This window comes from Abrus precatorius, unplaced genomic scaffold (genome assembly GCF_003935025.1).
Source record: "Abrus precatorius isolate BTA unplaced genomic scaffold, Abrus_2018 Scaffold2, whole genome shotgun sequence".
NCBI lineage: Eukaryota > Viridiplantae > Streptophyta > Magnoliopsida > Fabales > Fabaceae > Abrus > Abrus precatorius.
Window position 1 is genome coordinate 29,855,114 of NW_020874362.1, and position 24,552 is coordinate 29,879,665.

Below are 24,552 nucleotides of genomic sequence, written 5' to 3' on the forward strand. Positions count from 1 at the left end.
AACACTATGAGAAAGGATGCATTGGCATACACATTACACCAAAAAGCAAAAACATGAGAGTCCTAAGTGTGACCCCAAAACCTCTTCTTCTACATCAACTTGAAAGCAGGGTCTTACACATGCAGAACCATGCACCCACATTCTATCTCTCTCACCTCTGCACAAACATGGAGACACTGAAGAAACTCCACGCTTCCCTCCTCATTCAGGGCCTCACCTCAAACATCTTCACCAACACCAAACTACTCTCTCTCTACGCATCCTTCGGTCTCATCAACGACGCTCGAACCCTCTTCAACCATTTCCCCTCCAACGACTTCTACTCCTTCAAACTCATGCTCCGCTCCTACTTCCTCAACGACATGCACTCCCACGTCGTTTCGTTCTACCATCTCATGCGCCTCTCCCTCCCCTTCCCCTTCCCCCACCCCCACCACGCTCTCCTCTTCTCCGTCGTTCTCAAATCCTCCTCCCACTTACGCGATCTCGTTCAAGGAACCATACTCCACTGCCACGTCATCAAAACCATCCCCCCCGATAGCTTCGTTCTCACGTGCCTTGTCGACGTCTACTCCAAATGCGGACGCGTTCGCTGTGCGCGTCGAGCGTTCGACGAAATACCTGACCCAAATGTCGTTTCGTGGACTTCTATGATCGTCGCGTACGTGCAAAACGACTGCGCGCGTGAAGGGTTGAGCTTGTTTAATGCGATGCGTGAAGGGTTTGTTGATGGGAATGAGTTCACTGTTGGGAGCTTGGTCACTGCTTGCACCAAATTGGGGTTTTTGCATCAGGGGAAGTGGGTTCATGGGTTTGTTATTAAGAATGGGATTGAGCTCAATTCGGTTTTGGCGACGTCGATTTTGAATTTGTACGTCAAGTGTGGGGATGTTGAGGATGCACGCGCCGTGTTTGACGAGCTTTCTGTTAATGATGATCTTGTTTCGTGGACGGCGATGATTGTGGGGTATAGTCAGAGAGGTTATCCACATTTGGCGTTGGAATTGTTCACTGATGAGAAGTGGTCGGGGATTTTGCCTAATTCGGTTACAGTTGCGAGTTTGTTATCTGCGTGTGGACAATTGGGAAATGCTGTTGTGGGAAAGTCGCTTCATGGTCTGGTGATTAAGTGTGGATTGGATGATAGTTCTTTGAGGAATGCTCTTGTTGATATGTATGCAAAGTGTGGGGCTGTTTTGGAGGCACTTTATGTGTTTGAAATGACTGAGGAGAAGGATGTTGTATCTTGGAATTCGATTATTTCTGGTTGTGCTCAGAGTGGTTTTGCGAGTGAGGCTCTTGAGATCTTTCGAAGGATGAGATTAGAATCGTTTGAGCCTGATGCAGTTACTCTGGTGGGTGTTCTCTTGGCGTGTGCTTCCCTTGGTGCTCTTCACTTTGGTTGTTCTGTTCATGCTTTCTCTTTGAAGAATGGCCTGGTGTGGTCTAGTGTCTATGTTGGGACTGCGCTGCTGAATTTTTATGCAAAATGTGGGGATGCAAAATCGGCTAGGATGGTGTTTGATGGGATGGGGGAGAGGAATACTGTGACGTGGAGTGCAATGATTGGTGGGTATGGCATGCAAGGTGATGGCAGTGGATCTCTTGCGCTTTTCAGAGATATGCTGAAAGCGGAACTTGTTCCTAATGAAGTTGTATTTACAACTATATTAGCAGCTTGCAGCCATTCGGGAATGGTTGGAGAAGGGTCGAGGTTGTTTAATTTGATGTGTCGAGAGTTGAATTTTGTTCCTTCCATGAAGCACTATGCGTGCATGGTTGATCTGTTGGCCCGTGCTGGCAACCTTGAAGAGGCATTGGACTTCATTGAAAAAATGCCTGTTCAACCTAGTGTTAGTGTGTTTGGAGCTTTTCTCCATGGATGTGGACTTCATTCAAGGTTTGAATTGGGAGAAGTGGCAATTAAGAGAATGTTGGAGTTGCACCCTGATCAAGCTTGTTACTATGTGCTTGTGTCAAACCTGTATGCTTCAGATGGAAGATGGGGCTTGGTTAAGCAGGTGAGAGAGATGATAAAGCAAAGAGGATTGAACAAGGTCCCTGGTTGTAGTTTAGTGGAGATGGATCTCAACAATGATACATATCCCAAAGTGGCAGTTCTATCTTAAATTACGCAAGTCTAGGTTCACAACACAGTGATGGTTAAGTTAAAACACCTGCTCAAACAGTGGCCCACAGATAGTTCATGAGCTTGTGCCCATTAGCCCCATCTTATCTAGTATCACCATTAGATCCATAAGACACGGTTGACAGCTTCAGGAGCAGAGGGAAATATTGCCTTGTCATCTTCATGCTGCAATCAGGTGGATGGTGGAATCAGTTCCGCAGTCCGAAGTTGGATTGAGGTTGTGGATGAGCTGCGGGAAAAGTTTGATAATTCAAAGGAAAAAGATGGCGAGGATAATGAGGAGTCTTCCTCAGAATGATTTTTTCCCCCCGAAGTTGCTTCAAGTTGCAGCCATTGAAATTGACAAAGACCAAAGAAGACTATTGACCCCATTTTCATGTTCCAGAACTGTTGAGATATATGCTTGTTTGTGGACTCACTGTCATGAATTTTTCCTCCCGAATTTTTAGTTAAAATGGGAATTAGGTTGCATGCTTGAATGAATTGAACCTCCATCCAGTTGGACTCTTAGCTCTCATGACATGGTGGTAGATTTGTTCCTGAATCACAGTTCTTCACTCATGTTACCTAGATTTTCGGGTTCTGCTTTGTAATTATCAAGGAAGCATAGATGCTCAGTATAAATAAGTTTCCTATTAAATTGTAATTATCTACTATACTAGTGGATTTTTTTTTTCCTGAAATAAATCAATAGATGTAATTTGTTTATTAGGGAGACGGGGTAGCAGAGGAAAATCAACTTGTTTCTAGGAGTAAAATACACGCAATTATATGCACTTCATTCATCAATATGTGACGTGCATAAAATGTTTAGAAAGAGGTGCACCTATTTTTAACCAAAAATATTTAAATTTTATAATAATTATTAAAGTAATAAAAACTATTCATTGGTGTGAAATTGCTTTGGACATGTGATATGTGATGTTGAAAAAAATACATCAAGCATGTAACTTGAAGTGAAAGACGTAACACATACTTTACTGTCATGTGCCACACTACATTTTCGGATTGATCATAGAGAAATTCACTATATTTTGGGCAATCTTCAACCTGTTTGGATACCATGAATACCCAAGACAGCTCTTGCACCTAGCCACACCACCAGACATTTTTGTTTCTCTGCCTGTACCTGAGTGCTCTATGGATGAGGGAATGATTCCCATGAAGACTCTTCGCTGTCGTACCAGCTCTCTTCGTTGTCATAAAATCACATGAAATGTTACAGCTAGCGATAACCAAACTAGAGCATTAGTTTGGTAGTTGGTACCACGGGGAACGCTGAACAGTGGCAAAAATCGATGATGCAATGAGAAGAACGAAAGTCATCAAAGCCTAATTTTATTCAATACAGATCCCTTGAATGTACAATTAAAATGAAGGCAACCAACTAGCTTCCACAATCAATTTTACATCTATGCATAGCTTCATATACATACAGATAAACTTATCAATGCTTTTCAACAAAAGAATGCTTCCATACACATTTCAAACTCATAGAAGCCCTTTTGCCGTTACCAGCGACAGTAAGGGCAAGGGAAATAATGAAGAAATTACAGAAAATGATCCTCTTTTATCAGCTAATGATAGAACAGCACGTATCATGGTCTGTTATACACATATTTTGTTCTGGGATCCACAATGAGACCTGTCCCTCCATTCACTTCCAAGTCATGCCTGTGAATAGAAGTACGGAACAAATTAGTGCCATCTCTAGGATCAAAAAGTAAATTTACTATAAGGAGATAGGTACAGCAATAAAAATGGATGCAACACAAAAGATGAAAGAATTCTTGAATCAGCATCGCTCACCAACCAGTGAGGATACCTTATTTAGAATAGGGCATTCCTAAAATGCAAGAACAGCTTCAATTCCAAATATTTTCAGAAACAATACATTGAAATTTGAAAATGAAACATTGTACATAATAACATCATGAAAACGAATATTGATGACATCATGTGAAACATTACACTCAACTGAAAGACAAAATCTGGGATGGTCAACTGTTCACGAGGCACGTATTTGAAGAGTTGCAGGAGTCGATCAACATATACCACTTTCTTCCAAACCTGAAAGTAAACTTTTAATAACACAAAAATATACATACACATACGGGTTGGTTAAATAGGTTGTAGACCATACCACATTGTCAATAAACAACTGAAGGGCAAATATTGCTGCTTTTAGTCCAAAAGTTGGGTGAAGGACATATATTGCCTACACATCAGATTGAGAAATCAAAAGACTTCAACAGCGCAATGCATCAGAACAATAGAAATATTGAATAAATCTGCCAAATGAGAGAAAAAAATAGAGAGAGAGAGATAAGGAAATAAACAGTACATACATGTAGGTTGCTCTGGTGCTTCCGACCAAGTATTTGTTGCAATCTTCTCATCCAACCCAGGTCTGGCTGCCTAATTATATCAAACCAGGACAGATAAAAGTAAAATTAAACTTTGTCAACAAAGCCAAAACCAAACCATCAGCATTGCACAGAAATCAGGAGCAATCAATAATTGCAAACTATACACAAAAGTTTCCTAAGCAACTTGCTTATGTAAAATATTCTCGACCCACCTTCAAAATCTACTATCTTTCATTCAAGTATGCTTCACGCCAGTGGCACAACTTCAATTCATTTTAACACAATTTATCCAAAAAAGGGGTCCTCTTATGTGTTGCTTCATAAAAGCCTACCACTCAAAGGAACATCTGCCCTCAGCAAATAATGCATTTAACAACTAAAGCATCCTCAACAAAGCAGCATATATTCAAATCACATTGAATCAAACCAAAGGGTTGCTCAACTTTAATATTTGGCTACGTATTTTAGTTTTAGTAGCATGAAAAATATTGCAGAATTAGTCCCAGCAAAGTATATAACTAAAATTAGTTAAATGGCTTTGTGATGCCACACCATGCATGCACAAAGCCAATGACCAAGCAGATGTTTCGAGCAACTATGCAAAGTACTCCCAGTATAATGTTGTAAGTTTGGTAACCAAAATACTATTGCAGAAGCATAAAACAAAAATGTTCAGTCACATTTTCCATATATTGACTGTTGATTCTGTGTTCCCTTTCTTCTAATTGAATAGGAGTGGGTTACCAATTACCAAAACTTTGGCTACAGGACTATTTCAATTAAATTGACAAAGTAATCACATAATTCACACAAAATAACCAGTTGGAAAAGGAAGTTTAACAATTAGCTCATTCCCCATGAACATTCCTGAAATATTTTGCAATGATTAGCATATGGAAAACCTCTGTTTCATGAAAAAATAATAGACCCTAATTTCAAACATATACTTACATCTGCAAAGATGCGGCAGAGTGGAAGTAGACAATAGTAAAAGGCTTCTGTATTATAGGCTCAAACTCCTAAAATTTAAAACCAAGGGAAATGAAAAGACAGATTAGAATTCATGAACACAAATCAATTTTGGCTTCTAAGTATGCATTGCCAACATCCTGAAGATAAAAAATTATAATAGCCTAACTAAGTTACGGACAGTAAAATATGTACAGCAGAAAGGTATAAATGAATCACCTTCACTACATGGAGCACAAAGCGCTCCAGATCAAGACACCTGAGCAAAAAGTGGGCCCCCACAACAACCATAACAGGATGACCCTCACTGTCTACCCCTCCACGATAGCTGACAAACATAAAATACCTCAAGAGATTAAATGCTTCAATATAAACCCTTCAAAGATCAATCTGAACACATACATGAAGCATATGCATTGATTAGCTAAGAGTAACAAGCATGTCAGAAATTTCAAAAACATAAAACTCCATCATTATTTCAATTATGATTGACTCTGATAAGAGGAATTAAATCCTATCCAGAAATATTATTTTTATTTCCTTTTCCACAAGAGACTTGCAATGATCACAAAAACAATCTGACCATTAAATATTAATTAATGCATTGCAAAAATTCTTATATTATTTGATAAAATAGCCAAAACAGATAAAAGGAAATTTACAACCTAAGTTAAGATTTTCCCTTGCAAAACATTGCCAATTAAAACAATTCATTCATCCTAGCATAAAACTACGTGTAAGTCCCCAATTAATGTTAGAACTCAATATGTATGCAAAACCAATGATTATATAGATGGATACTTACACAATTTTCATTTCTGCGATTTCAGAAAGATTTAAAGAATTTGCTTTAGACAGATATCTAGAGTGAAGAGAATATTCTTCTGCAGCAGACAACGGAGGTCCACCAAGGTCACCATATCCAAGCAATTTCGCACAATTCCAGCCTCTTTGTGCTTCAGCAGTTTTCTCCCACTGCTCCAGACGCCTTTGATCAGGGTCTTTAATCATGGACATGAAGGCAGGATCCAAAAATGAATCTAAATAGGAAGAATTCCTATAAAAGCCATATGGACCAGGAAAATTCTACCAGAAGTTAGATTGAAAAATGGATTGCATTCTGTTTAATCAAATACAAGAAAAACAATCAAGCCAATACAACTTCCTGCAATAAAATGAACCTAAATCTGCTTAGACACAGATTTTTAAAATATGGTGAAACATAGAAAGCTTGAATAGTATGGACAGAAAATGTTAATATTATATGGTTGAATAAACCAATATCTGTATTTGCTGAGATTGATTATGTTCATCCTCGTTTTTTTTTTTCATACAAAACACAGTGAGAAATGTAGAAGGAAATCAAAGGATTAAACAACAACAACCAAGTTTTATCCCACTAAGTAAGATTGGCTAGCTAATCAAAAGGTCTCTTTTGATAATTTTATCTAAGGTTAAAAGTCTCTTTTAATTATTTCACCTAAGGTTGTTTTGAATGTCCCTTGACCTCTTTCCGTCAGACTAAAAGTTATGCAATTCACTCTTCCCACTAATGCCTCCAAAGATCTTCTTTACATGTGATCAAACTGCCTTAGCAGATTGCAGTCATTTTTTCTATTATAGGTGCTACTTTAATATACTCACGTATACTATCATTTCTTATTTTATCCTTTTTCATGCGATCACTCATCTACCTTAACATACTCATTTCTGTTGGTCCCACTTTCTTTTTGTGTTGTTCTTTTAAGACCTAACATTCACTGTCATATAAGATATCTAGTCATATTGTAGTACGATAAAACTTTCTTTTCAACTTGATAGGCATTAAAGGAATATTAAAAATTTCAAATATTATTGACCTGTGAGCCATGCCAACGTCACTAACAAGAGGGTCAACTAGCAGTTCAGGAGGTCTTGAAACACTCTTTTTGGGTAAAGGCTTTATTCTGATTTTACGCTCATCTATGATCGTCTCACCATTTTCATCCCCAACATCTGCAGGAAGTTTTGACAATGCGACCTGCTCCTCATGTTTATCTCGAGGAAAGTAAAGTGGAAGCAACCTTCATGAAATAACACAAGGTAAAAGCAATTAAATAATACAATTTATGAAGTATAAAGGGTAGGTTGAAAAGAAAAACAACCAAACTTGTGAAACTGTTGGAAGTTCTTGATACTCAAAATATAAACAGAAACAAATGCTTAAACTACCTTTTATATATCTCAGTATCGGTTGTGCTCACAGTGCAAAAGACAACAGCCGTGATGTTGTCTTTCTGCTTCTCAAGAAATCGTCGCACCGTTCCTGAATAAAAGACATAACAAAAGGTTTTAGCCTAACATTAGTATATCATCCTTCAAACATCTAAAAGCAATCATTAACTTGACACAGAAATCATACTCTATATACTAGATGCCTCGGCAGGGATGTGATAAAATAACCTGAGGTCATTGGAAATTGTACATTATAATAGAATTATGATTTATGAAAAAAATAAAAAGATGTGTCAACATGCATTTCATTTTCCCAGTCAAGCTGCTCCTGTTGACCGTTCATCATTAATCTAAACACAAATGACATGTTAATATAGAAGATCAAATTATGCAAACAGCAGGAAATTGATAGACAACTCAAAGAGTCAACAACTCATTTCCCTGGTCATTGACATTAGTGGTTTCTGTTTTACATATGGATGGAACACCATTGAAAGACTAACAATAATCCTCAAAAGTAAGGAAGCAAGTTCCATGACATTGCCAAAGTTAACCTAAATAATATAGCAAGTCACACAATAGTGCAAGAAACAAATTGAGAAAACAAAAAGTTAAATCATGCAAACAAAATCTCACTTATAGCTACATGTGCTGCTGGTTCTCGGGGATAGTTCTTTGCCTCTGTATAAATGCAACCCATTGCAATGCTACATAAATATATGCAATAAGAAGTAAGTCGTGGATTTTTAAATAACACGAGATTCCCAAAAACAATAAATATAGCATGAAAATAAACAATATAACATGGAGATGGGTGGAACCTTTGAAGCCCATTTTCAACTAGAAGCTCCAGGCAAGAGCGATAGCAATGACTTAAAGCATTTTCTGCAGCAGTATGGTACTTCACAGCATACTTGGGACCAACAGTATGGATAATTCTCCTGTGGGTAATTTATCAAAGAATAAAACAAGGATTACAAAGAATGCAGATTGTAGACAAGAAATACAAATAAAGATAAGTCAGTAACAAAGCATAAGGAAAGTAGAATGCCTCAGCATGAGTTCTGCAGCATGACATATGATAAACAGATCTCAGATCAAAACCACAGGAAAAGAAAAAGCATGGGCATACAAACATTTAAAAATAATATACAAATCCATGCTCAAAAATCACCATCTAAAGGAGACAAAGTGATAGAAACAACCCAAGAAACATCAAGAAAATGTCTGGTACTAAGGAAATCAGAAAAAGACAAATGCAGTAACAAGAATGGAAAAATGGAGCACTAAGCAGCTCCTATGCTCCAAGTCCTAATTCAGAAAAATCCCCCTTCTCCCTCCCACTAGCCAACAATTATACCTTTTTCTCATAATAGAATATTTGTTAATCATTTTTGCCTCACCCATCAGCAAGACACACACACACACGTCTTCACAATTAGTTAGGATTGGGCCCACTTGGATCACACCCCTCTCCCAACTTATTGTTTCCCAAGTTGCCCCTGAATTTCCTTCTTTTATACACTTTTATTCCATCCGGAATTTGATCACTAATAATACCCCCCTCTTGAACTACCACCTTATCCTCAAGGTGGAAGTGAGGGAAGCTAAGTTGGATGTCAACTGCTAGTTCCCATGAGCTCTCAAACTCTAGCATATCTTTCCACTGAATCAGAACTTCCAATCCTCCTTGGGGGTTTCTTCTTGCTGCCATCACTTCAGCTGGCTGTAACTTCAGCTCCCAGTCTTCTGCAAGACCCACTGGGAGAGGTTGGCTCTTGATATTGGGGGCTATACATTTCTTGAGTAAGGAAACATGAAAAACTGGGTGTATCATGGATTCAGCAGGTAGTTTAAGTTTATACGCCACCTTTCCAATTCTCTCCAGCACTTCAAAAGGTCCATAGTACCTTGGGCTAAGTTTCTGATTAACAAGGTTGGCCAAGAAATGCAGCCTATAAGGTTGGATCTTTAAATAGACCTTCTCTCCTACTGCAAATTCCACATCCCTTCTTTTCTGGTTGGCCTGATTCTTCATGCAAACTTGAGCCCTATCTAGTTGCCATTTGAGCTCATCTAAAATGGCATTTCTTTCAGCCAACAGGTGGTTCACTTCCTCCACTGTGAATGGGGCTACATCTCCCTTGATCAATGGGAGTAGTCCCCTCCCATATAAACTCTTGAATGGACAAGTATTTGTGGCTGAACTGTAGGTGTTGTTATACCATAATTCAGCCCAACATAATCACTTTGGCCACTGCTTTGGCTTGGTTCCTTCAAAACACCTTAGGTATGTCTCCAAACACCTATTGACTACCTCCATCTGCTTATCCGTTTGTGGATAGTACGCAGAACTAAATTTCAATTTAGTTCCTGCCTACTTAAATAATTCAGCCTAGAAAGTGCTCATAAAAATCCGGTCACAATTAGTGACTATTGATTGCGGAAATCCATGTAGTCGCACCACCTCCTTCACAAAAATGCTAGCAATGTCCGAATAAGGGTGCAAAATGCTAACAAAATGGGAGTATTTAGTATGCCTGTCTACCACCACCAAGATAGTATCCACCCCTTGAGCTTTAGGGAGACCACTTATGAAATCCATTGATAAATCTTCCCAGACTTGAGAGGGAATTGGCAATGGCTGAAGCAATCCAGCTGGTGACAAAGTCTGATATTTGTTTCTACTACAAGTTTCACACACCTGAATATACTGTTGAATAGTCTTTCACATCCCTTCCCACCACAATAGCCCTGCCATACGTTTATATGTACGAAAAAAACCTGAGTGTCCTCCCAAAGCAGTGTCATGGAATTCTTGCAAGAGTAAGGAAATTCTAAGGGAGTTCTTAGATATCACTAACCTCTTTTGGTAGAATAAACGCCCTCCTTTTAATTTAAATCCCGGCTGTATTTTACTACCTTGTAGTAAATCGTGCATAATCTGTTTCAGCTTCTCATCCCTTTAGACCTCCTCCTCTAGTCCATCCCAATCCTGGAAGGTAACACTAGAATTGGCAGCGAAGCACATTTTCCGGGATAAAGCATCAACAACTTCATTATCTTTTCCCACCTTATACTTTATTTCAAAATCAAAACCAAGCAGTTTGGCTACCCATTTCTGTTGCCCCTCACCCATCATTCTGTGATCCACCAAGAACTTCAAGCTTTTCTGATCAGTGTGCACCACAAATTTTCTCCCTAGCAGGTAATGATGTCATTTCTGGACCACCATTACTATAGCCATGAGTTCCCTTTCATAAACTGATTTTTGTTGGACTCTCTCTGATAGCTTTTGACTCAAATAAGCTAATGGGCATCCCTCTTGCATTAGAACCGCCCAAGTTCATCCAGTAATTCATCGATTATGGGAATGAAAAATTTATCCAGAATAGTTACCTTATTCAAGGCTTGATAATCCACAGAAAATCTCCAGCCCCCATCCTTCTTCTTGACCAGTATCACTGGACTCGAATAAGGGTTGTTGCTTAGACGAATAATTCCCGAATTTGACATCTCTCCAATAATTTTTTCTATATCATTTTTTTGGATGTAAGGGTATCCTTATCTAAGGAATTCCTGCATCCTCCTTCAGAATGATTGTATGGTCTTGCTCTCGAGGAGAAGGGAGCCCTTTCAGTTGCTTGCAAATGTCTGCATACTCATCCAACAGTTGCCGAAAATTTCCTACAAGGGTTTGCTCTGGTTGTTCCCCTTCCTTTTTAGTGCAGGGGACGATAAAATACCCCTCTCCATCGTCCCTCAGAGCCTTCATCGTTGCTCTCAATGAAGTGTTGGCCATCTCCAAGCAGGAGTCTCCTTGAATACACTATGACACCCCTTCCTCCTCCCAACTGATCACAAGCTTCTGAAAATTAACCTGAATACCCCCCAAACTCACAATCCACCCCACTCGTAATACTGCAACTACCCTTTCCAAACTCAGCAAGAAAAAGGATTGGATTATTCTTACTCCTTGCACTTCAAGCTCGATTTTCTCACAGAACCCAGAGCTTTCTATCAACTGGCCCGTGCCCACTTCTACAGTGAAGGTCATCATATCATCAACCTCCACTTGAAGCTGCCTCACCAAAGGTTTAGACTAAAAATTGTTCGTCGCCCCTGTATCCACCAAAATAATCACTTTGTTGCCCCCTATTGTCCCCCTCGCCTTGAAAGATTTATTCATAGTGATGAATCCTTGAAGGCTATTCAACAGGACTTCATCACTAACTCTGGAGTGACCTCATCCTCTTGAACTTTCTCGTCATCTTCTTCTTTGGAGTCTTCCACTAGCATGAGTTTAAAGTGCCTCAACTTGCATACATGACCTGGTCCCCATCTTTCGCCACATTTGAAACAAAAACCCCGGCAGCTCCTCTCTTGAAGTTCTTCCTGGGAAAGGCATTTCCCAATGACATTCTTCTCTTCACTCGTCCCTTCTGGAAGTCTCGTTGTTCCCTCTCTTTGCTGCCCACTCCACATATGAGATGGACTAGCTCTACTGATATTTGGGCCTTTAACTTGGCCCAAAACCTTGCTCAGTGGACTCTCTCCTCCTTTCCATTATGTGTTCCTCTCTTCTAGCATGAGAGCCCTATCTTCAACCTTAGCTAGGGAGCTCAGCTCTAAACTCTTGACTTCCGCTCGCAGTCCCCCTTTCAGCCCATTAATGAAGATGCCTTTCATGATATCTCAGTCTATATGCTTCATGGGCCCAAAAACTTTTTTAAATTCTTCAATATAGTCCATGACCGAGCCCAGTTGCTTTAATCTCAACAAGGGCCCATAGGGGTCCTTCACTACCCCTGGTTGGAACCTCCATAGCACACCGTCTCTAAACTATCTCCATGACGGACATGGAGTTTGTTCCTCCCAGGCCTGGAACCAATTTAGCGCCTTATCTTCCAATGCTAAAGATCACGACCCCATTCTCTCATCTCCCTCGATGTTGTTAATAGCAAAATACTTTTCGATTTTCACCAGCCAGCCCAATGCATCTTTGTCGAAAAATAAAGGGAGTTCCATTTTCCTGTCTAGGTCATGTCGCTGACGATGGTGACTGTCACGACGCAAGTTCGGTGGTCGACTACCCCAAGGACCACCCCAATGGTGCGAGTGACCACCATGAGAGTGGGGGGAGCCTCGTTTATCGCAGTACCAAGACCTCGAATCACGAAGCTCGCTGCGATGAAGAGAAGAGGAGTGGCGTGACCCCTCATCTTGTCTAGAACCCCCATTCCATCGGTCTCTAAGCTCCACTCAGTGGTTCCTCCATGGCTGTGGCGATTGACCTCGTGAACAAGCTCGGCATGATTCCTTCAACAGACGCAACATCTCATCAAACTTCCTCTCCAACTCTTCCACTCGATTCTCCATTGGCAGCTTCAACGAAATTGGACCCCCACAGCTCCCAAAAAAAGGAGCTTTGATACCAAAATGATAGAAACAACCCAAGAAATAGCAAGAAAATGTCTGGTATTAAGGAAATCAGAAAAAGACAAATGCAGTAACAAGAATGAAAAAAGGGAGCACTAAGCAGCTCCTACGCTCCAAGTCCTAATTCAGAAAAATCCCCCTTCTCCCTCCCACTAGCCAACAATTATACCCTTTTCTCATAACAGAATATTTGTTAATCATTCTCTCGCCCCCTCAGCAAGTCACACACACACACCTTCACAATTAGTTAGGATTGGGCCCACCTGGATCACACCCCTCTCCCAAATGTTTCCCAAGTTGCCCCTAAATTTCCTTCTTTTATACACTTTTATTCCATCCGGAATTCGATCCCTAACACAAAGAAAGTATGAGATTTATCCTTTGAATCAATGCAATAGCACTTACTCAAAAGGCATTCTCAGACTGTCTGTTCTTCCAACAGGAGAGAAACAAGCAAACTATGACTGCTTAGTTGAATTGTTCTTCTAATATAAAACAGAGACTGCTGTTTCTTCACCTTGAACAAGTAAAGAAAGGGGGGAGGGAGGGTGCAACATACAAACCTAGCAGGAAGGTCATATCCACTGGTAACTTTTGCCATCCCTGTTCGACATCCACCCTGTCAATAATACAGATGTATTAGTTGATATTCCCAAACATCATTTGATTCATTTCCAGAAAGCTGCTTCCAACATGGTACTGAGATATGACAATTTATTTGGAGCTGCTTCTAATAAGTTTATGAAATATTAAAACAAGAAACTAAAAGAAAAATACAACTGCAAATATAATAAATGTGTAACTCATGCCCCAAGCTGATAATATTAACATTTAACATAGCACACACAATACATATTTGCTAAATAATTAACTATACCAGAACCGCACATTCTTCTGCAAGACCAGGTCCAGCTGCTGCATGCAATCCAGGACTGCTGTGTGCTTCATCCATACTCTGGTCATGACAAGAAATAAAATCCAGGAAAGAAATAAGATATCATTCGCTCCATTTTATTTACTGGATTTTAGTTGTATCATTGATCATTTTATTATGAATAAATCCACCTAAGACATCCACCTAACAATCATACCATTTCTACACTTAATAAAGAAACATTAAAAGAAACGTAGATGTATTAAATATCTTGAGAGCACAGAATGCAATCAATATATTTTTTATTTAGTAATTAGGAGGATCATTAGGAAGATAGATTAGGAGGATGTAGAATTATTGTTATGTAGTTACAATCTGAGATGCAGGATAAAATATTCAAACTACAAGCATGTGGAAAGGATTCTTGACTAGTGTCAATGAATGTTGGAATATAATCTGATTCCTATTCACAAGCAGCCACAGGATAACAACAAGTGTTCTGAGGCTAAGGAAAAAGTAAAAACAATTGGTCATTTGTCAAAATTATTTAAGCATGGAACAATGTTTTTGTTGCTTAATATTTAAATAAATGCAAACCATATCATGGGTTCAATACTGTTTCATTTTTTACCAGTAACAGAATCATAGCTAACCTACAATGTTTTTAATTTTAATTTAAATACTGAATTAGCATTCAACAGAGGCTTTTAAATCACATAAAACAAAACAGAGTAAATGCCTCAAAGAAATTAAACAACAATCAATGTGCCACAGTGCCAAATGATGCCATTGTGTTCTATCATGAAATAATCCTGAAGACATACATTTAGATGCAAGTCCTCTTTTTAATGGTTTTGCCTAGTGTTTTTCTTTTCACATGGCCAAGCTACCTTCATGAGATTCTACCATCTTATCTCGAATGCATTCAAGACTGATCCTATATTGTTTTGTACATCCACTCTAACATCATCATCTATACAACACTAAGCTTATGCTCTCATTGACTCTTTCTTGTCTACCAATCAACAGCAACGACAAAGTCTTAAACCAAATTCTTATAAATACTATTAATTAATATATTTCTTTTAATAACTTCTAAAGTTCCCCTATATTTTCTTCTACTTCTTTAACTAGACTAAAAGTCGTGTTACCCATTGTCCTCAATAATGCTTCCAGTAGACTTTTTTGCATGTGAACAAACCACTTTAAACAATTTTCAATCATCGTTTTCACTACATGCAATCATTTTTTATCTTGTCTTTTCTCATGTGACTATCCATTCACCTTAGCATTATCATTTCAATAATTTCCACTCTTTTCTTCAAATTGTTCCTTTAAGCCTAGCACTCGCTGCCATATAAAATAGTTGGTCGTATTATAGAATGATAATATTTTTCTTTCAACTTGATAGGTATTTTTCGGTTACAAATAACTTCTGATATATTTTTTTACTTTAGCCACCCAACTTATTGTCCACCAATCAGTATTGTCAAAATCACAGGTGTTATAGTTGTGCAAAAAATTTTCTGTAAGCCTAAAAAGATACTTTATACGACAATTTCACAAATAACACCTAAACCATTTTTCCATTTCATCACCCAGCTTGCATGATTATATATGCCCTAACTTCATCATCTTGTATGATAGATCCAAGATAGTTGAATATATGATCTTAATCTTACATCTAAGCTAGTGTGAGCCTTGCTGAACTTCTGTTCCAAATACTCTATTTAATTCAACTTAATAAAAAACCATGTGCTTCCAAAGCTTTTCTCTGCAGCTTTACTTTATTATTTACTTCTTTATTGATTCTAGGACTATACCATTTGTGAAAAGAATGAATTGTGGCAAGAAAGGAAAGGAGCTGACTCTTGGTAATCCCAGTTATAAGGAAATCCTTAGTGATCCCAAAATGTGTTCTAGCAGTAGTTGTAAGTTTGTGACCCCATCGTACATATATTTGACAGCTCAAATCAAATATTAGCGATAGAAATCCTTTCTTCTTTAGTGCCTTCTAGAAAACTAGTCTTGACACATCATCCTCTTACAATTTAATGAAGAACATGGGTAGATCTTTTTGCTTCCTCCAGTACTTCTCCATCAATCTTCACGAAATGTACATGGCTTCCTTCATTGACCTGCCCTGTAGAACCAAATTGGTTCTTTAAAATGTAGGTGTCTTGTTTTAATCTTTATTTGTTTACCTTTTTCCATTGTTTCATGAGCTTAATCACTCGATAGTAGTCAGCAATATTCTGCATATATCCCTTGTTCTCAAAAATAAGAATTAATGTTCTCTCCATTCATCTAGCATTTTATTAGACCTCATTATCTCATTAAACAATTTCACTCAATGAAGAATGAATGAATGATACGTTTATGCATTTCCCCCAAAAGGTGGGTTCCTTGTCAAAGGCCTCCCAAAAAGTAAGGATGCCTGAAAAAAAATCAAATTGTAACTTGAAGAGCAGGGAGATGGTGGAAATTTTTTCACGGATTCGTTTTATGGACAAAACAATCACTTTACTTACATATCAAATATAACCCGCTTTTGGTGTTATTTTTTGTCCAACCTGGAACTTAGGGGTCCTTAAAGACCAATATCTCATAAAAGAACGAAGAAGGGAAAACATAAGGGAAAAATATGAATATATCTCAATGGACTGAATCACTCATCACACTATAATACAGATCAATAACATGGATGCTTTGGCTGCAACTTTAAATAAGCAAATGGCATGAGTTCTATCCTGAGGTCCTGCAAAGCACAGCAACAAGATAGAAAAAACTTGACAGTAACAACTAAAAACCTTGCAATTACCAAACCTAGAGAAGTTAAATTAATGAAGGAAACCTTAAACACAACAAAAATAACAAAAGGCCAGATAGTGCTCACCTCATTTGTTGAATTTATCACAGCATCCACCTCAAGATTCCAGGGATTCCCCCTCCACAAATACACCTTCGAATTGACTTCATGGTCAACGGGAAATCTTGACACTGACTCGCTGCCATCACCACCGTCTGCTCCTGAGGGAGATGCTAAAGGATCGGGAAAGTATGAACCAGAAAATGGAGTTTCAAACCCCAAAGACTGATCAGTATCATTCCACCGCGGAACTTGATCTAATGTAACAACAGAGTCCCCACTGTCAGTAGGCACTCCGCCTCGTGGTGTGGCAGAAGTAGCCACCGGCACATACATTTCAGGGACTCCTATCAACAGTACTACACCCTCTGTTGAGCTTCCAGGATCACTATGCTACCAAAATCAAATTACCTAACATTCAGAGTTCAGCAGGCATGAATAAGTTCATATAATAAACTACAACTACTAACACTAATATATCAACAAGAAAATGAGAAATATGATCCAATAGATTCCATAACCCTTACATACACCAAAAAGAGGCTTCATCTAAAATACAAAACCAGAAATTAGATTCCAGCCTAAATTTTAAAGACTACTCAAATCCTGAAGCATCGTTTGCAGATTACCCAAATTGAAAAGTACCATCAAAACGGATAATTAGTTAGATCAGAACCCTAATTTGAAATTTTATAGAAGAGAAGAAAGAAGAACCTGAAATTGATGGAGGGAATCTGTAGCTAGGATTTTGGGGTGTCGAAAAGGAGTTGGTCAGAACTATTTTGTTCAGAAAAAAAAAATGAACAAGGAAATAGAAATAATAACTTAGATTAGTGTGTTGTTCGGTGTGAGTGTGACGATGAGCTTGCAAATGCAAAGGTGGTGCGTTTTACGACAAAAGGAAAACGAGAAATGATTGTTTTGTCGTTTTCTGCACTTTACGGCTCGATAATCGCGATGTAGGGGAGGTTCAAGTCCAATTACCTTCAAGTCAAGAGGGTTACTTTTCAAATGGCTGATAAAATTTAATATGTAAAAAATATTATTAAACAGAATTATTTTAATAAAAATATTCTTGAAATAACTTCATTTTTCACACACATTCAGACGTGTATGCAAGCACACGTTTCTTCATGAATAATTAATTTTTTATTGTCTTTTTAAAAAGAATATCCTATTTTAAAGAAATTAAGCTCTTTCTTTTATGTAAAATAAAATTATTTCTTCTTTATCAGTGTCACATCATTATTTAAGTATTTTAAGTGCTTTTTAATTAAAATAAAAAATAATATAAAATGATAATAAAAAAATTAAATAAAAAAGATTAGTAAGAGATATTTTAAAATAAATAAAAAATAAATTTATTTTTTGTAAAAACTAAAAATAATGGATACTTAAATTTGAAAAATTAAAACGAGTACTTATTTCATATTTTAATGTAAAATTTGTGATTAAAATTAATTTAATTATAAATTTTAATCATATGTCTAATGATTCAAATAAACATTACTAAATTTTGAATCTCTACTTTTTGAGAGATAAAACACTGCTTCTACCGTCTAGGTGTCTTTTTTATATTTAAAGAATATATTTTTAAAATACATATACTAATAATAGTATTAATAATATGTAATATTATTTTTAAGTAAAACTATTTTATATAACATTTTAATTGTCTACTCTATTGAAAAATTGACTACACCTCATACATTTAGATTATAATTCTATATTCGTTAAAATTTTGTTTGAAAGTTGATTTTTTGGGAAGAGAAGGAAAATGAAAAGCTTTAATAATAGTTATCTTTATTTAGAAGTTTTCCAATGAGAAGAGAAGAGTTTATAAAACCTCTAAACCTTTAAATCTTATATTTTTTTTAAGTTTTCCCATATTGAATGTTTCCATCCTTTCTCTCCTGCATTTCTCATCTCTTGTCCTTCTAACACTTTTCTCCTCTTACTTTATAGCATTTTCAGAATGGATCATCTCTATATTTTTTATAGGAAATAAAAAAAAAAGTAAAAAAGGGATCTCAATTCAAGTACCTTGATTTAGGTAAAAAAAAAATTATTATAATAATGAGAATAATAATAACGAATGGCACTTGACTTGCATGAATTATCAATAAATAGATGACATTGATTGAAAATTGATATTATCTCTTAAATTTCTTTAAAAATCACTCCTATACTTTTCTTTTTTTATACCCATGATTTAAATTCATAATTAGTCATTGATTAAAAATCAAACATCATCTCAGTTAACACACGTGCCGTATAGATTTGGTATCAGTAAATGAGAAAAAAAATAATATATTCTTTATTTTTTATTCTTTTTCACATAATTTTTTTAAAAAAAATTCATGCATTAATTTATTATTTGCATTTAAAGTTAGGTAATTTTTAAATCAAGTAAACATCCTATGCCCTCTAATATTAGAATAATTATTATCGTTAATTTTATATTAATAGATAATAAAATTAATAATTTATTTAAAAAGATATTAAATGTTATTTTTTATAAGATATTATAAAAATCATAACTATTAATCTAAATAAGGTATATAATGTTTTCTCAAGTTTTTCTATGTATTATAACAATAACCTTGAGCGCTTCTATTTATTTTGAATGTTTTTTTGCTAGGATATTGGTGCTTTTCATTAGCTGGTATTTCTTCCTTACCTTAATTTGCTTGATTTTGGGTTGAGTAGCATGATTTCAATGGAACATCAAATTTATTAATTGAATCCCACTCTTTTTCTTCTTCCTTCCTTTTAATTGGCTCATTCTCTGATTTACTTGTCATTTGGTACGTTCCTGTTGCTGATGAAAGCTTGATCAAGCCTTAAAATATTAACGTTCACGCAAGAATATAAATTTCCTTATGATGCTGGAAAACCGTTAAAATATATATTGACTCTATTTTCAACTTTTACATTCTTCCCTTATCACAATGTCACTTTCTCAATAATATATCCTTTACTTTAATCCCAATTTTGATGGGCACTTGCTCTAATTTGCGATTAGTTTTTCTGTCACACAAGTGGAGAATTGAAGAAATAAAAAAGTTATGAATTCTACAAAGGAGTTCTGCTACTGATGATGTTTTAAAGAGCATACTAGTCACCAGAATATAGTCACTAGTGAGAATAAGGGCACAAGCAAATATAATTATGCTGCTACATCATTCATTTGGGAGTGGATTCTTGATTACTCTACTGGCTTCATGACAAATGCAACAGATGCTACTTTTGTGCTATTCCTCAATTTTAGTAGCCACCAGAAAACTCTGCTATATGTAGTATCGCAAACAACAGAAAATGATGCACGATTGCACATTTTTAAGAGCAAAGAACCCGCGTTTGTTTTCATAAATTTGTTTGGAAATAATGCAAGTGCCATAGCAGTAGCACATAAATAGTTTTAGTGCATATCAAATGGGCACCACTTAGAATTTTCCTCTTAAGACTTCCATTAAATTTTCTGATGCTGGCCCACAATCTCTTGACTTTCTTCCCTCATTTTTTTTTTTCATCTATTTTCATTTTCTCTCCTCGTTCAAATACAACGTTAATGCTTTTAGCATTTGCACTTAGCTTTAAGTGTCATAACATCTGGGGTATCATAAGCTTCGCAAGCTGCCACTCAATTATTTTTAGTAAAAAAAAGGATCTAAGATTGACGTTTATGATGCAAGTTTATCCAAATCACATAGCTTAAGAGTTAGTCAAAGAAGTAACACTACAAGGATTCCATGTTTGGCAATGCAGAGAACTACCAGTTATTTAACTAAGTACCATAACTTCACTAGTTTGGTTGAGCTCCTTACGTAGGACGAAAGAGCAAGCGAAATAATACACAGACATATCTTTATGATTGTTATTTTTGGAGTGATATGCCGATTCTTCCATATCAATGCAAATGGAATAATCAGACAATGTAGTACATGAAAGTTGAAACATACACCAAATGAGTGGGATAAACATGTGCGTTCCTCCTTTTTTACCCTACTATTCAAGTCATTCTCTAGAGATTAAACACAGAACTCCTAGGATCCCAATTATTAAAATAAATAAATAGATAAAAACTAACCACGTCTAGGATATGAGTAGAAGACGAAAGCCTCTAATCATTGACTCTCAAACGTTATTAGCATTCTTCCTCCACTCTTCAAATAGTCTCTCAAGGGACACCTCACAATCCCCACCAACAGCCATGGCTTTCCTCCTTGCCTCTTTAACTTGTGCTGCTTTTATTTTTAAAGATTCATCCTTCATCATATCCTTTATAGCCTCTCCAATTTGCTCCCCTTTGACCACACCTTCTCCAGCCCAATCCCAATCTTTCTTCCACACCCCTAACCCACTCATCTCCACAACCCCAGCATTTATCCTTTGATCTCCATTCTGAGGCCAAGCCAAAATTGGCACACCAGTCCATGCTGCCTCCATAACCGAGTTCCACCCACAATGACTCACAAACCCTCCCACAGCTTGGTGACCAAGAATCTCACTTTGATCCACCCATTCCTTCATCACCAACCCCTTCTCTCTCATCCTCTCCAACACCTCAAGCCCTAACACCTCATCTAACCCAACTTCTTCTTCCTTATCAACAATCTTATCCTTAACCACCCATAAAAACTTGCATCCACTCCTCACCAACCCTTCTCCTACCTCTCTTATTTGGTCCCTTCCCATAGCTGTCCTACTTCCAAAACCAACATAAACCACAGACCCAATAGGCTTATCATCAAGCCACTTCAATGGTGCACCCCATTCACCTTCCTTCTCAAACTCACAACGCTCAAAAGGGCCAATGGCATGAACTTGAGGCATTCCTCTGACCACTTTCCCAGCATTAAGAGCCTCAAGAGACTGTGTTTCAAGCGCTTCAAAGGTGTTGATTAGAACCCCATGAAACTTTGTGATCTGAGGACTATCTTCCATGACAAATTTTCTAAAAGTGGTGTTAGGGAGGAGAATCACTGGCGGTATAGATGATATTGGGATAGGTGAAATCCCGGGAATCTGTACAACATCAAGTTTAGGTAAGGATTGAACAAGAGAGGGAAAGTGTGAGACGAAGGACAACATGGTAGCAGAAGAAGTGCCCAACAAGTAGTTGGGGAGAGCAAGAGTCTGAGTGATTGAAAGGAGAGGGGAAATGAGAAAGAAGTCAGAGACAAAAGCTGAAAGGGGAGGGGAAAGTGTAGAGAGGAAGGGAGTGAGAAGGGGGGTAGAGGCACAAATGGCTTCATAACGAAGGAAAAAAGGGTCATTAGTGGAGTTGAGAGATGGAGAAGGTAGTTGAAGATGAAGGTTGATTTGGTTGACTTGAGGGTATGTGGAGCGGAAGCGAGATAGGAGTTGCGCTTCAGCTTGGGAGACAGTGGGAAGAGGATTGATGATAGTGACTTTGCATTTGTGGTTGAGAAGCAAAGAAGCCAACCTTAACATTGGGGTCAGATGACCCATTCCAGCACTTGGCATCATACCCACATGAACATCTTGATTTGACATGCCGCCAGAACTTACTATGGTCAATGGCTTCCCCACTTGGAGTTAAGAGACAAAAAGGGGCTCTGGTTGCTATATTATTTCTCAAGTTTTCTCATTTAGGAGTTGTTTTAATACTAGTGGGAGAACGAAGAAAAAGGATAGGTAAGAACTATTAGTACGTGGAACCCACTCTAAAAGAATATCCCTCCAAAATGGGATCAGAGGAAAGGGGTTTGGTGGGGTTTGGTTTTACATATATTCAATTTTAATTTTAAAATATTTATATAATATAAAAAATTAGGAAATGTATTATAATTAAAAATTCATTTTTTTAAAATTGATTTTAATTTGTATAATTATTTTTTTAAGAGATCTAATGCCTACCTCAAGAAGAGATACAAAAGAAGTTGTGATCATAGTAAAAGATTTCCTACAGCTGAAGGTAGGTAGAGCTCCTCCATGGGAAGAGATAAGGAAAATATATCATGTATATATGCACAAATTTTGTTAATCAATTTAAAAGCATGTATAAAATAATTTAGATATTGTACTTTAATTTAAAAAGGCATGTAATTTATTAATTAATAATTAAGAACAATAGTTGTTCTTTGCTCTGGCTGCCGCTTAGCCCGGGTTATCCTCTCTTTCAAAGTAGATTAGGTTTTTTTTCTTTACGTAGTAGAAAGGAAACATGTTTAACCTAAGGTTAATTCAAGATTTGGTGAAAAGGAGTTTGAATTCTTAAAATTGCAACGTAATCCTTGAAAAACTTTTATGCGACAATATAAAAATTTATATCAAAATATTAATAAAATATAACATAACTAAGAAAGCTGCACATTAAATTAAACAACTCATTGGGACATGAAAGAGGGAGACTCATTTCCCTTCAAAAGTTGGGGCATGAGAGTTTTCACCTAAAGTGATTCCAGTAATTCATATTTTATTATGTATTAAAATTTTATAATTTATAAAAATAATGTATATGTTTTGCTACATGGGTGGCTGGAACCATATCACAAACAAATTTCTCCTAGAATAGTTCTCATGAGTTGTTAAACAATTTGATTTAAATTTTGAACATAAAATATATCTTTATGTACAGAGAAATGAAATGTCAAAAAATGTATTTTTTACTATATTTTTAATTATTCTTAAAAATTATAAAAATTTGAATCTCACCTTTAATTTAATAAATTTTATTTTCAATTTAATTATATTTATTTATATTTTTATAATTTTTAATAAAGTTTAGCTAATAACAATCTATTAAAAATATGTCATTAGTATTCTTTAAATTTTTATTATTTTCTTTATAAGTAATCTATCATATTAGTTTATAAGATTGCAAGAGTTAAGCAAATTAGTTCTTAACAATTTGAAATGAATTTGTAAATTCTCAATTTTGTCAAAATAAGATTAATCTATGTTGTTAAACGATGTTTTGAGATGTCAAAATGACATTATTTTATACAATTTTAATAACTAATTTGATCCATTTTTATCGTTGTGATTGCTGTCATTTATAATGTTTTATCTCCTCTTCTTCTCACCCATAATGTTTCTTATCGTCACTGTCACCAAACTCATTATTGCTCTATCATATTCATAAACTTAGGGGTAAGCTTGCTCATCATTGTCTTCGACCTCTCTCACCGTTCCATTAACTACTCCTTCTTCAAAAACTATTTCTCCCTCTCTCCTTCCATCAACATTATCTCCCTCTATAAAGCCTTAAGTCAGCATGAAATACAAATGCAAACTACACAAGAGTGATGATAACAACAATGAGATTGTGCAAATGATGAGGAATATGCAAATTTAGAGGAAGAATGGAGTGAATCGTTCATGGTATCCTGTACCTATTTGGTTTCACTAGCGACAACATAATGATGTCATAAGCCTAAATCATTGCTAACATTTGGTTAGGAACGAGAGGTAATCCTTTGTTAAGGACAATGATAATCCTTTTGGCAATGACATGTTTGATGACAATGGTAGTTAGGAATGTCATGGTGGGGAGAGAGGGAATGTTAGAGATGACAACATCAATAATAATAAAAATTAATCTTTAAAATTGTGTGAAACAACATCATTTTGACATCTCATATGTCACTTAAAAACAAAAGTTAACACTATTATGATCTAAACTATTAGATGGATTAAAGTG

The 24,552-nt window shown here is 36.6% G+C and overlaps 3 protein-coding genes across 10 annotated transcripts; 1 reads left to right on the top strand and 2 right to left on the bottom strand.

The window, feature by feature from the left end:
• The first annotated feature begins 32 nt into the window (after positions 1–32).
• LOC113857481 (pentatricopeptide repeat-containing protein At2g03380, mitochondrial) lies at positions 33–2,848 on the top strand. The gene has a single exon (XM_027489427.1). The coding sequence runs from the start codon at positions 54–56 to the stop codon at positions 2,127–2,129; it is 2,076 nt and encodes a 691-aa protein (XP_027345228.1). The 5' UTR covers positions 33–53; the 3' UTR covers positions 2,130–2,848.
• Positions 2,829–17,917, bottom strand: LOC113858318 (protein GDAP2 homolog). 8 transcript variants are annotated; one of them, XM_027490902.1, is made up of 16 exons: positions 17,598–17,796; positions 16,911–17,140; positions 16,064–16,152; positions 14,029–14,095; positions 13,704–13,759; positions 8,523–8,642; positions 8,338–8,408; positions 7,699–7,792; positions 7,347–7,550; positions 6,293–6,544; positions 5,707–5,815; positions 5,470–5,537; positions 4,498–4,567; positions 4,293–4,367; positions 4,128–4,219; positions 3,145–3,823 (listed from the first exon to the last, which is right to left on the bottom strand). In XM_027490902.1, exons 4-16 carry the CDS (start codon positions 14,086–14,088, stop codon positions 3,748–3,750), a joined length of 1,347 nt encoding a protein of 448 aa, XP_027346703.1. In that variant the 5' UTR covers positions 14,089–14,095; positions 16,064–16,152; positions 16,911–17,140; positions 17,598–17,796; the 3' UTR covers positions 3,145–3,747. The 8 variants fall into 8 exon arrangements, with proteins under 8 accessions (XP_027346696.1, XP_027346703.1, XP_027346701.1 ...); XM_027490900.1 differs by having other exon boundaries at positions 14,018–14,095; XM_027490897.1 differs by lacking the exon at positions 16,064–16,152 and having other exon boundaries at positions 14,018–14,095; positions 16,911–17,294; positions 17,598–17,917.
• Positions 17,918–20,675: 2,758 nt separating this feature from the next.
• Positions 20,676–22,403, bottom strand: LOC113860191 (UDP-glycosyltransferase 13-like). The gene has a single exon (XM_027492867.1). It carries the CDS (start codon positions 22,401–22,403, stop codon positions 21,021–21,023), a length of 1,383 nt encoding a protein of 460 aa, XP_027348668.1. The 3' UTR covers positions 20,676–21,020.
• Between the last annotated feature and the right edge of the window lie 2,149 nt (positions 22,404–24,552).